The sequence below is a fragment of the Frieseomelitta varia genome, unplaced genomic scaffold, assembly GCF_011392965.1.
Source record: "Frieseomelitta varia isolate USP_RPSP 00005682 unplaced genomic scaffold, Fvar_1.2 scaffold_805, whole genome shotgun sequence".
Classification (NCBI taxonomy): Eukaryota; Metazoa; Arthropoda; class Insecta; order Hymenoptera; family Apidae; genus Frieseomelitta; species Frieseomelitta varia.
The window spans coordinates 133,835-147,817 of NW_025110596.1; the positions used below are offsets into that span (position 1 = coordinate 133,835).

The 13,983-nt window shown below is 48.1% G+C and overlaps 1 protein-coding gene across 2 annotated transcripts in view; it reads right to left on the reverse strand.

Moving 5' to 3' along the window:
* LOC122536168 overlaps positions 1–13,983 on the reverse strand; it is a 210,390-nt gene that overhangs the window by 25,883 nt on the left and 170,524 nt on the right. Inside the window, exons 5-7 of one of the 2 annotated variants that reach the window (XM_043668315.1) lie at positions 10,472–11,080; positions 9,328–10,241; positions 3,528–3,811 (exon numbers count right to left, since the gene is read on the reverse strand). In XM_043668315.1, coding sequence (XP_043524250.1) covers positions 3,528–3,811; positions 9,328–10,241; positions 10,472–11,080 — 1,807 coding nt within the window. Of the gene's footprint in view, positions 1–3,521; positions 3,812–9,327; positions 10,242–10,471; positions 11,081–13,983 lie in introns of both variants that reach the window. The other variant, XM_043668314.1, reaches the window with a different exon arrangement.

Sequence of the window (13,983 nt, forward strand, 5' to 3'; positions counted from 1 at the left end):
AACTAAATTCGACGACTCGGAACGCGAATGATTTCCGAAACAGGGGACGAAGCACCGCGAACAATCAACGAACGAACGGTATTTGGAAAATGAAATCTCACGACAGTAGAGGAGGATCGCTCTCTCTCGGAGCACATCCTCGCAAAGAGAGAGAAAGAGAGGACGAGAGATCGAAGATAAGGGGCAGCGAGAGGAAGACATTAAGGGGCTGTTGAGAGAGAGAGGGTTTGGACAGGGTGTAACAAAAGGCCAGAGAGAGGGTCGGAGATGATTAATACGTTATTTGCGAGCGGAAATTCACTTGGAAAGTGTCGTTTGCACGGAGCTGCCTGTATAAACCGGTCTCGAGCACCGCTGTTCATCTTCCTCGAATAGAGAAGAGAGAAGAAGACGAAGGGTTGTTATTATTCGTGGGGAAAACGGGCCAGCGATTCCGCGACCAGTTCAAACTGCCGCTGATTTTTTCCTTCCTTCCTTCCTTCCTACTTCCTCCTCGTTTCTGCAAACAGACGCGACCGTGATTCCATCCGGAGGGCGGATCGGCGAAACGATCACGATCCATCTATCGTAAAGTCTGCTCTATCTCGAATTGCAGGTTTATACGAGATTCGTGGATTCAGCGTCGGGGCTGTACCTAATCGACCCTCGATCGTTCAACTTTCAGCCGATAATGTCCCCCCCCCCCTCTCTCTCTCTCTCCGAGAACGCTCATTGTTCTGTCGTTTTAATCGAATCGCAAGAGGGAAGGAAGACTCTCCGCGTCTGACGTCGTTGCTCCTCGCGATGTTTGCGAAGGAGTCAGCCGGAACAAGGCAAACGAATCGGGATCGAAACGTTCGATTCACAAAGGGACGAAACTAATTCCAACGCAAATTGGAACAGCCGTCCAATGTCCGTTTGTCCGTGATAAATCACGAGCGCGCGAGAAAGCTCGGCCCGCTTTATAAATCGAAGGAGCATATCCCTTTCGGTGGACGGCCATACTTACGAGTTCCACGTATGTATGTATGTATGTATGTGTGTATGTACTTCTCGAGCCGGGTGCAACTCCGAGCAAATGTTGGAAACGGCATAAAGTTGGAAAACGCCGCGGGAAGTTCAGCGGCGCGATTTGCCTGCCACGGGGCCGGAAACTGCTCTAATCCCAACTTTCTAATTCCGGTTGCGCGGCCGGTTAATACGAATTCGCGGACAGTTCGCCTGCCCGTTGGCCCGCGTTTACTTTCTCCATCTTTACGACTCGTGACACGCCAATTTTCGGCGACCAAAAATTCGAGTTTTATTGATGATTCTCTTTTAACACTGAACCGACACTTTGTACACCTAGGAATTTCGTTTTTGTCCGACGAGCGTCGTTAGTTGTACTTTTGATCAGTTCAACTTCATTCCGAAAGCATACTGTCATTATATGTTCTTTTCGGCAGGTAACGTTTCAAGGTTTATTTCTAGAAAAAAATTTCGTTGATTCTGTGCAGTTTTGTTTTTCGGCTGACGTAGCAAAGAAAACAGTTAATTGTCAATTTCACACGGCAATGTAACAAGAATAAAGAAATTGGATTTCTTTTCTGGGAGTGGAAAATTTCAAATCGAAATTTTTAAACCGGCCATGTCACACGTTTAGTGTTAATCTATCAACTATCCCTGCCGTTTCTAAATTCCAGGATCTAACGCGAACAAATAAGCCGTGCACGAAGCACGTTTGCACTTTTCTCAAACATCTCTTCATAGTGTTTTATCGTTGCTTTGCAACTTTGATCGTTATAACGAAAGAAATCGCGCGTTGAATTTTTCTACTTTTTCGAACCTGCAACAGCTGCGATGGAAAAAGGCGATGAAATAAAGCGTCCGTTCAATTTGAACCACTCGTAAAACACAAAGAGAGTTCCTTCCATGCAGCCAATTATTGGATCGCGAAGCAAAATTTTTTTCCGTTTAATTTCCACTTTGAACGCCGGACGGAGGATCGAGCGAGTTCTTTGAAAATTCATCGCGAGGCTCGCGCAAAGTCGCGCGGAATGAATTTTTTGTTTTCAACTAGCGGCGCTAGTCGAGCGAGGTTAATGAATAATTAGAAATAACGATGAAACACTGTCGTTATGCGAATGCTAACGTAAAAAGAATATTCCATTAATCGTATATACGTACATATAAATTTACTTGTATCGGGATCACAGACCTTGGCCAAGAATTCATAATTTTGTTACGAATTACTGACAAATTTCGACTCACACTGATCAGGATTACAAGCTGCTAGAAAAGATGATCATTGACAAATAGCAAACGTCTTCATGATTTCGATAGAATATATATAAATCTATAGGTAAAACTTAAATTTTCAAGCTCACGTTCTTTACGTATCTGAACGTTTAGAAAAAAAAAAAAAAAAAAGGGACATCAAAAAAATGATCTTGATAAAATATTTTTTCCATCGTCACGACAACTCGAAAAGATATTTAATGGACCGCCCTGTATGCGTATATTTCCCAGATTAATCAATTTGCTAATAATTCGACAAATTTCCAATGGCAATGCCATCACAATTTCCAATCTCATTGGCAAACGGACAGTTTCACGCGTTTGGCGATAGGCTCTCGCGTTTCTGCCGCTTGCAGGAGTTTCAATACCACGCTGTGTCACCGGGGGTTCCGGTGTCTAAGTGCATCCGGTTCGCGATGAATCTGTACGTAGAGTGCCAGGAGCCATCATGCAGATTGGCCTTAATGGCGGCCGATAGCGGAGCGCGTTTAACGAAGTGACGCGTATCAAAATTTCAAACAGCGGCGAGCGCTTCCACCTCTCCTTCTCCCTCCGTGTGTGAAATCAGAGTGGAAATCGGAGTGGTATGAGCGAATCGGTCGATCGAACACACACCGGCAGTGGCCGGTTGAACGGTTACGAGCGGTTCGGGGCCGCGCGGTCGTTAATTCAGTTCGTCTTAAGCCCCGGGACTTCGTTAAGCTCACGCTCGCCGATCGAGTGACCGGCGAACCGTGATCCGTTAATTTCTCGAACCCTCTGTCCTTCGAATGCTCGCTGTCACGCGCGTCAGCTCGTCTTTCGTTTGATTCTCCGAAACATTTTTGTCCGTTGGTTCCGCGCCTTGGAACTTTCTCACGGCGGACAAAGAGCAACGAAAGTCACGCGTCGTTGCGAAAGTATTATTAAAAAGTCAGTGCACGATATTCCCAAGTTCCGTGCGGAGCCGGATACGATCCTCTCGGCCGGCCGGAGCCTGTGCAAACGGTAGCGTCGTCGAATGTCGGAAATTAAAGGAGACAGAAACGAGAGCCGCGCGCTTTCGAAATAAACAAGCGCCGCCGGCGGTTCCTAGAATTTTTCAATTTACTCATCCAGCCAGGCAGCTGGATGAGTTCAAGTGAAAGAGGAAAGAAAGAAAGAAGAAAAAGAAGAAAAAAAAAAAAGAGAATGGAAAGAATCAGAACGCGGAGAAAGGAACAGAACGTGAAAGGGGGAAAAAAAGAAAAGAACGGTAGAGAGAAAAAAGAACGGTAAAGTTTTACCCATACTGATTCCAGAGCTGGAGGGATCCTCGTTCTTGGCTCCCCAGCTGCCGGCGAGGTTCAACGCGAGCAGCGGCCTCTCCTTGAGCAGCTCGGCGACCGAGGCCAACCCTTCGCAGCCGCAGCCCAAATGGGGCAAGTGCAGCGCTTGCACTTGAACGCAGCCACGAAGAGCATCGCAGACCCGGGACACTTGCTCGCCGGACAGATTCATGTCGAGGACCAACCGCGCCAGGCTGGTTGACGCGTGACTCAGTCCACGGCAAAGGGCGTTCACCACGCACTCCAATCTGGAACACACGGACGATCGATCATTCTCTGTGCTCAGCCTCTGTGTTCGTTCGGTAACGACGCGCTTGGAATCGACGTTGTTCGACGCCATCGAGCCATTCGACACCGGGACACCGGGAATTGGCCCCGAATCATTGGTCATTTGGCCTAAACCGATGGCCACTGGGGCTCTGTTTCACCCGAGATCGTTCTCATTTACTCGCGCGGACTCGTGCAACCGTAGGATTCGAACTCGAGCCAGGCTTAGAGGGATTAAACAGCCGCGGTTACGGTTACTTGGTTTAGAAACACCGGGCTAATCGACGGAGCGTGTTGATGGTTTTCCCTCCCACTTGCTTCTCTCTTTCTCTCTCTCAGTTACTTTCTCGGTCGTCTTACGACTTCACGAGTCAAGGAAGCGTTGGCAGTTTTCCCGCCAACGTTTCGCAAGCATTGCAAGTTCCCTTCGTCAGTGGCTGCTTGACACACTGCTACCGATACCGGGTTACTGCAGTGTTTGCAAAACGTCGGCAAAGAGGCCGAAAATATGCCCGACAGAATAAGCCCTAGTAGAGGAGCGCTCTAGTTTTTCAGCCTCAGCGGAGCCTTCTAATTAAAGATCAACACACTCAGACTCGGTCGAACACGACTTTTTTACGGGAAGAACGATTTTCTTGCAGCTTTTTGTTCTCTTTTCTTCTTTCTCTTTCGCGAGTCGTTAATCGCCCTGGTAATTTCGGAACCGAGCAATTGCGCGAATTTGTTCGAGAAAGATCGAGGACAGCCAGATCGAGGTGGCTGGGTCAAATTTACGCGTGCGTAATATTCGCTTTTTTCCCTCGACTGGCCATTATTTGGAGAGGCTTGTGACGCGTACGTGCTGCAGCAACAGTTATACAAAGGCGAGCCACGGTTACCTCTATCCTTGGAGAATTGCAAACGAGTCTGGATTTCCTCCAGAAATGCGCGCCAGCCTCGAGAATCTCGCGTTAGGATTTTTACGATAAGCGAGGGGGAAGGAGGAGGAGGCTCTGGTTTCTCTGGCTCGGAAAGAAATATCATATCGAGCCCCGCGAGAGGTGGATGGAAAAGGAACAAACGATCGTGGTCGTTGTAAATAACGCGGGCGGCTCTCTCACGTTTACATATTCATGAACAATTATTTGGCAAACAAAGAGTCGCCTTCAATTACGCGTTATTCCCGGAATTAAAACAAAGTGGTCTGTGTTTTCAAAGTTAATTAAAATATCCAGTCGACGTTATCGCCGACGTGATTTTATTGAACGATCAAACAAATCCGCGAATCGCGCGGGGCGAGCGTGATTTCTATATATTAAAATATAGATACGGATATATATATATATATATATATATATATATATATATATATATATACGCACGTGCGCTGTATCTGTATTTATATAGAACAAAAAGTAAGCAAAACAAACAGCGCGTGCACGGTGAACAGGCCGATATTTCTATCGTTAACGATTTACGCGCTCGCGGGACGTCTCTACGCTTGACCCTTGCAGTATCGAGCAACGATATATCGTTTGCTGATTTATTCTCCCCTTCGTTTCTCAACACGTTCCGTGCCACGCCCCGCAATGAACTTTCCTTCTCGTTCAAGTTATTTGAAATTTTCATTGTAGAACGAAGAATTTTTTTGAAAATTTGTTACAAAGTCGTGCATCGACATTTCAATAACGTGCCCCACACGGCAGACGCTATAAAATTTATTACCAAATTAACAGTAAAAAGTGAAAGTAACGGTAATGTATATATTACTTGTTAATATTTAGCATTTTATAGTATTATACAATTTATATGATAAGGATTCCAAGTGTAGTATTAATTAACATGTAATTTATATAATAAATTATTATTTAATATTATTTATTATTATTGTGTAAATTGTCATACCATGCAAAAACATTGAAAAAAATATTTTCAAACGGCCGAATCTGCAATGGATATGAAAATTGAAGCCCCTTCTTTACAACGATCTCCTGAAACTTGATGTACAATTTTCAGTCATCGTTTTATCGAACTTTGAATGTTTCACTTACAGATGATGGAAATTCGCAATAATTTTATCGTTTTGTGCCTAATGTTCAAAGTGGCCAAAAAATCGCAAGTCAAATTTCAATCGTAGATTTAGCCGTGAAAAAATTCTTCAACGTTTCTACACGGTATGATAATTTACACAATTTCCCGCAAGAAAACTGCATTCACTGTCCCGCTCACGTGATATGCGACGTAAAAGCACTTAAATAAATTGGAATAAATTGAACGGTGTGTTTTGAAAGTAGAAATATCAAGCTTTAAAAAGAACTCGGTACACGACTTTGCTACAGTTTAAGTATTAATAACGTTCGGTTATTTAAGTGTCTGAATACTAAGTTACTAAAGTTGGCTCGGTATTTTTCGCTCAGGTGCGCAAATTTTTCGGTCAGGTACCAAAAGGATTAATTTACCAACTCCGACTCTCACTGCTATACTGAGAAATCGAGAGCGTGTCTGGCCAGTCGCGTCTGCCGTCACTCGCGGCCGTTGATAGCTCGAAATACATATTCCCGACAGCTGTCAGTCATATCCTGGTTGCCATAGACTAGATCTGGTTAATATCGGTTATCAATTTTTGCGAAACACGATGATCTCTTCGTCAATTCGGAAAACTGTCGATGGCCAATTTTCCAACAGCTCGTACATTTTTTTCAAGGGACTCTCTAACGAGAAGAATTCCCAGAGTTTGAGAAGCTCTCCTCGTTTCAACAGCCACTGAGGACACTCTCGCTGGCGAGAATTTTGCTCTCGAGGATTCGCGGTATTTAAACGTTGCATCAGCTCGTAACGCGACACTCGCTAAGAAAATCCTTTTCTCGTCGCGAGTCGTCGATCGATGGAAGTAAAACGACGCCGGGGGAACGATTAAATTCTTGGAACGGCCCGAACGGTTTTCAACTCGTCGGATTCCATCTGCCGTTTTCTTCCTGCATTCAATCGGGCGGACCGGAGCGGGACCGCGAATGGAATCCACCGGAAACGTCAGGAAACGAAAATTGCAGGGCAATCGAAGAGGTGGAACACATTCGAGGTTCTCTCTGCGAATTTCTGAGCCCGCTACTGAGCACCTCTGCTCCGAGATCCGGAGGAACATTCGGAAGAATGAGCAACCGCGTGAAACGCGGTGAAGGATGATGAAGCGCCGACGGGCGGTTTTCGAAAGAAGCGCGAGGAAACACTTTGGCGACGCGAGCTCGCCGGATCGAGGATGTACCGCCTCCGGGCAAACGGTGGTTGAACGTCCCTTCTTCTCCGGGATTTTTCCTCCCGATATTGGGCCAGTTAAGACGGCGGGGAATAATAAAGAACGCGAGGACACGTCAAAATTGCAAACGGCAACGAGCCTCGAGTGATGGGAGGGTTGGAGAGTTGGAAACAGGGCACACAGAGAGGTAGAGAGGGACTTTGTTTAGGAGTAATCAGAGAAATTGGACGCAAAGGGAACGGTGGAAGGGAGTGAAGAGGGAACGAGATTAAGAGACCTCGCGATTTGATTGCACTCTCTCGAAATTGTTGCCAAGTTTTTCGCAAACGAACGAGCGTCAAAGCGTTTCCCCCCCCTCGGGAGAGTCCCGTTGCGAGAAAAATTACGAGTCTTGGCGCGCAAACTCGGCGAGAGTCTTCCGGAAAGTTTGAAAGCACCGGAGACAAAAGGCGAAAAGGCGTGGAGGGGGAGGTCAGAGCCGGCGGAGAGAAGCGGGATCGTGGTGGACGATCTCGAGAAAGGAGACACAAAACGAAACTCGAACCGCAAACGAGGGAGAGGGACGGAAGGAAGTCAAAGGAAGGAGACTCGAGGGCGAAGGAAAAGTAGGTAGAGCCGCTGGAGGGCGATGGAGAACGAAGGAGAGAGAGAGAGAAAGAGAGAGAGAGAGAGAAGAGGCGACTGTGTTTGGCGTTCGGCTATGAAAACCGCGTCCTCCTTAATTTTTCGCCACGGGCCAAGAGGCGCAGACCCTTCACGACCCCTCGAACAACCTCCGCCACGAAAAGGAGGGAAAAATCTCGGGGGCGCCTCTATTCTTGCCGTGGCATATTGTTCCGCCACTTTCTCGACTTTTTCTTTTTCTTTTCTTTTTTTTTTCTCTCTCTCTCTCTCTCCCCGCCGCGACTTTATACAGTCGCGATTCAACCCCTCTCGACGGCCGTTCATTGTTACCTTGCTCTTGTTTGGGAGGGGGAGGGAATGGGGGTGTGTGGCGCTCCTCGTGCCTCGAATATCGAATACCAGGCTTTTTCGCTACGGGGGCCACGCGTGAAAAACCGCTCTTCGGCGCTATTTCGGGGGAGAACATCCTCGAGTTTCTTTGCTCCTCCGCACGGGAGCACGTGCTAGAGAATTGAAAATTTCCCGAGAGTCACTCCTCGGAATAAAGCTAGAGCGCTTCCGGTTCCGCGTCGAATTTATTCCACCGGTCTTCCCGGTCTTTCTCGGATTTCGTTTCGCAAATGGAAAACGAGAGAAATAATTTTGCGCGCGCGTGTGCACACGAAAAGTCGAACAGAAAGATCGGAGAATTATCGTTAGGATCGAAAATAATCGCCTTTTGTTGCGCTTCGATCTCTTCTTGACCGGATGAAAAGATGCTGGAAACCAGGGTATCTGACACATGCGCGCGCATGAACGGTTATGCAAATGGAAACTCGAAGCACAACATCGCCACCCTTCGCGTATATTTCTACTCCACTCCTTGGGTAAACACGCTCTTTCTCCCATCCTGTGAACTCCACGCTCGCGCCGAGCGTGGAGGGTAAATGTCTTGCTCGCTGTCAGGGAAAGGTAAACTTTTTAATTTACTTTCTGGCCTTCCATCGCCCGCGAAGCGACAGAAATTTTCCAGAAACGCGTACGAGACGTTGTTTAAAAGCGTCAGTCGCGAGAAGGTACATCGGCCGAGATTCGTAAAAATCGTGCGAGAGAGCATTTAAAAATTTGTAAAACCTCCTTTCGCAGATCTTCTGTAACGAAGTGGTAGTAGTTCTTTTTCTCGGGAGTTCTTCTCGCGCCGTGGACGAGCGAACGTTCGTTATTAATAGCTGTAAATATTTCACAGACCGGCTTGGAACGCTGCCTGGCAGTCGTCGGGACACGGGTCTCTCGCTACGAGTTAAAAACTGATCTATTTGTTCGCCCGTGTGCGCGCACTTTCCTTCACGAAGGCGAACTTTTTTAATCCACTTTCCGATATTGCTCGACGTTTGCGAGCAAACGGCTCGACGGTTTTTTCGCTGTCAGCTTAACGAACGCTGCCGTTGGTGCGCGGTTCGCGGCCAAACCTTTTCCTCTTGGAACTCGCGTAGTTCACCATTGGCAAAGCTGCCTCTTGACTTTTTCTAAACGTCTTAACAGCCTCTCTCATTGCCAAGACGAGAAGGATTCCGCGATTCTCATACGCTTTGCAAGAAAATCGTTCCCAGGAGGGTGAGCGACGTGATAGTTTGAAAATCAGACGAAAGAGAAATCACTTACCTGTCGTGCGCCGCTTCCTCCAGACAGGTTATAACCAACTCGAAGTCGTTCAGCTTCTTCTTGCCGAGAACGCTCTTCAAGTGTCCGGCCAATTTCTGCGCCTCGTCCGCGGGGAACTCTTGGCCGAGGAGCGACGTGATTCTCACGAGTTTCACGCTCTCGTTCCCGGCCAGGGCTTCGAAAAAGTCGTCCAAGTATCTGGGATCGGAGCCTCGTTCCACCTGAAACACCACTTCCAACGCTTCGAGGGTGCACGCCGGACTTTCGAGGATCCTCGCCCATCCTTCGAGCTCCAGCGGCGAGGTGTGCACCAGAGGCGCCGGTGGCCTCTCGTTGGGCGCTGGACCGAATCCAAGCCCTGCGCCGACCAACCTGCACACCGCGGAGATGTTCCCATCCGAGGCACCGGCCGCTTTCAGCAACGAGAACACCGCTCGCGGTGGCACCTCGAGCGGACACAGCTGGTTCAGTATCAAATGCGTCTTGGGTCCCAGTAAGCCAGCCAGATGACCGATGATCCCCGACGGTAGCCCCTCCAGCTCCCTCCGAAGGATATTAGCGTACTGAGCCACGGAGGTTAGGTAGTACGCCGCGAGGAATTCAGCTACGGCCATGTGAATCGGCGTGTACAAGTCTGGCTTCCGTCGCTGTCCGAAGGTCGGCCCTTTGGTCAGGAAGCCCAGCCTGGTAACTTCCACGCCACCGCCTCTTGCTCGGAGTTCAGCCTCGGTGTAGCAACACCTGCCCTCCCTCAGCGCGGCCAGAGACACCTTACCGAAATCCTCCAGTCGCTTTCTGCAATGGGCCGGTATCTCCTCGTTGTAGGGAACAGGTGGATCCAAGCTCCTCTTCACGATACACTTGACAGCCGCTTGAACCAGCGCGCTGGTCTCCGTCGGTAAGCTTCCTGAATCCTGGCGAACGAAAGAAAGAGAAAGAGTGCGAGTTTTCAAAAGCGCCGACGTGTTTTCCGCGAGCTCTCGCATCCGAGAGAGCGTGCAGCAAACAACCGACCGGAGGCCGCTTTTATCGGGTCCATTCGCTTCGCGTTTGTCTCGCAAACTTTCAACACTTTTATCTCCTGACTGCTAGCTAACTGTTTCCGCGATCGATGCTGATTTTACTCGAACACGTGGATAAATACCTGGTAGAGACAGCAGAGCATGATCCAGCCGAGAGGATGCTGACCGAGCTGCTTCACCGCCTGTGGCTGTACGTTCAGCGCTTCGAGGAACTCGCAGGCCTTCTCGGCGATGTCGTTGTGGATGAAATACGCGACGCAGAGCCTCTCGACGTGGGGCCACTCGAGACCGGCCAGATGGATCCTCCTTTGTACCAGCGGCGACAGCACAGTCGAGTTGCTCGGCGAGCAAGTGACCAGAATCCTCGCGTCCGGGAACAAACGTCCCTCGAGGAGGTCTATCGCGTCGCCCAGGGACCCTCTGCCTCCCACGCACTCGTCGTAACCGTCCAGGATAAACAGCACACGGTCCTCCATCAAGTGCAACGTGCGCCACACTTGCGCCACCGCGTCGCCGATCGCCGCCGTCCTCGGGAATAATTCCCGAGCCAAGTAATTCAGCACCGGGCTGCCTCGGAGTTCACGGAGGGGAACGATGAACGCCAGTGCCGGGCTGTCGCCTTGGATCGCCCACTGGTGGAGAAGCCGGAGGCAGAGTGTGGTCCTTCCACTTCCGGGACCTCCCTCGATGGCCACGCGGCGGGGCGCTTCCGACACCGTGCCGTCGCTCAGCTGAAAAATCATTCATCGGTCTCGAATCATTTGCAATTTGGCATATCAAATTTCTAAATCGAAAGATCTTCGAACACTGATAAGATCGTGGAAATGTTAGATTGGCCAACAAGTGACCGTTTTTTCCAAGTGAAAATCGTGCAAAACTTTTTCATACTCGAACGACAAGTTTATTCGATATCGATCATTTCGATTTGTTACTTTTTACCGTCTCAAAAATGTTTTGGTTCTTTGTGCCAAAAAGTTGATTCGCGTCAAAGATTTTTCCTCCACTTGTAATGAACACATATAACCAAACATATTCCTCCACTTATAATAAAACATATAACATAACATATATATGGAACATATAATGTAACATAGAGAATTTTGATGAAATGAAATGCGATGAGAGACAACTTCTTTGCGATTTACTAATTCTGGACGTTTTTTTTTACGAATGGCATTACTTAATTTGTCGACAATACATGTACATTTAAATTAATCGTTCAATTCCTTGGAAACTGTTCAAAAAATGCATTTCCAATTTCATCATATTGAGAACATAACCTTTTTTTTGATAAATTTCTGTTTTTGACTTCTGCTTTCGACCGGTTCGTCACATTTGCTTCATTTTTCACCGCCTGTTATCGTACGTTTCAAAGATGAATCGAACATGATAATATATAACGTTTAACCAGATGAGTTACTTTACTTTCGTTTAGTTGGTCCAAACAGCTAGTTTACTCACATACCCGAGTGTCTTTAAACGATTTACATCGACTAACAATTTCATTTTGTCGCTATCGATCTCCACTGGCCTCTCTAAGCGTGGTTTAACGCTCAAGTCACCAAAACGAAATTTGGCAAACCATTTTTGGCACGTTCGTTCTGATAAAGTATCTTAAGTAAAGTAAAGCGTCACATTTCTTCCTTTCTCGAAATAAAACAACGAAACATGGCGAAAATATACTCGTTTCGATTTTCCATTTTTAAATCAACGAACGATCTCCAAGATCGAGCTCGGTTCACTTGCTAATTTTTCAACGCCTACAATCAACTGCTGGACTTGTTGGCCAACCTAATAGATGGGTAAATAGACAGAGCAGAATTCGCAGATATGATCGACCTGGTCGAATAGGATTAGCGGATTCACGCGGGATGTTCCAAGTTCTAATTGGCAACCGGCTGGCGATCGGTGAAACCGTGGACTATCCGAGAAACTGGTCACGAAGCTGCTAACTTTTCTTCTTACCACCGCGCTTCACCCTTGTCTACCCTCGGCGAGCGAACTTCCGGCGCACGAGCCGAACGTTCGTGATACGCCCTTCGTTTTAACTTCTATCGGCAAAATAAAAGACGAGCCTTTTTATCTAACGAGCGTTGATCTTCGACGAGCTATTTTTCAAACGAGCCAACCACCTCGAGGTGTTTCTACCTTCTTCCCAAACACCTGGACACGTCGCCTCGTCGCGATTTTCGATCGTTCGAACTCGTTCGACAACGTTCGGCGAAACAAAAGAGCTCCGAGTTCCTCGTAAAACTATGGGAATCGATCGGTCGGTCTGAAAACGGATTTAATCAGCGCCTGACAAAACAGTTTTTCGCGCGGCGCTTTGTGCGCGCGGCCATTGTCCTCGGGGATGCGATTCGCGTGCCAACATAAAGGGGGAAATTTCGTTTGTCCGGTAATGCTCGAACCCGTTGCTGATTTCGGCGGATCGATCGCGCGATGAACCACCCTTTGCAGGACGGGGGGAACAACCTTGCTTACCGGGGCCGATTATCCGAGGACTAGACTCGAGTCCCGTCATCATGCATTAATTATCAACCGCGTTGTGTACCGACCTTGCTCCTGTTCAACGCGTTATTTACGCTTTGTCGACGCCTCATTGTTGTCACGTAGCACGCTCGAAACAATTGTATAACTCGGAATAATTTGGAAGAGCGAAACGTTAATTTCGCGGATAACAGAGAGATCGTTCGCGTTTATTGCGAACGTTGTCTCAGGTTATAATAAAGCTAGTTGGGTATCCAAGTTCCCTCACTCCGCGGGAGACTGTCAGACCGGGCTACTATCGCATGATTCTAGCCCCATTTACGGTCTGTTGCTACGGGATCTCCTTATCCCTCTCTCCAAGATCTATCGGCTATGTACTATTATTCGATATACCTCTCGTTCCAACCGGGACACCGCGTGCCCCGAGGCTAGAGCCGCGCTCTAATATTCGCTTCACCTGTCCAGCTCAAACGGATGACCGGGCTCTGCTCTGTGATTTCAAGCCTTCCGCCATGCTTCTGCCACAATATTTCATCATCGGAACGTTCGCGCTACGAGCGTTCGACCGTAGCCTCCTCTTATCTCTCTATGGAGGTCTCTATGGTCTTGAAATCTCCGGTATTGCCCTCCATCATCGGCCAAGTCTGACGATTCTTGGCTCCCCGTGCTTTGTTCGCCGCCCGTTTCCATCAACGCTCGAGGGGCGAACCTCGTCATTCCAGCTCGTATAATCCGTTTGTTCAGCCAGCTCGGGCGTAGTTTGCCGTTTCCCGATCGAGCTAGTATCGCTTCCGCCGCTATTAGCAGCATCCGAGTTGCAAGCAAAGACAATCGACAACCGAACAAACCACTGGAAGTTTACCTTTATTGTTAGAACAGTGTACCCAGCCAGGTCAGTTTCCAAAGCTATCTGCAACGTTCGACATAAAAATCGACGTCGAGCGAGACAAAAGCAAGTACACCGATCGTTTCTTTTGTAATTCAATTTGTCCATTTTCGTTACTTCGTTCCGGTCGATTCGTAGCGATCGTAGGTCGAGATGGCAGCAGCAGCAGCAGCAGGGAAACGTGGAAAAACGACAGGTATCGACGAGAAATGGAACGACATCTGCGTTCGGTTGTCTCGGAGAAGGCAGTGAGCGCGT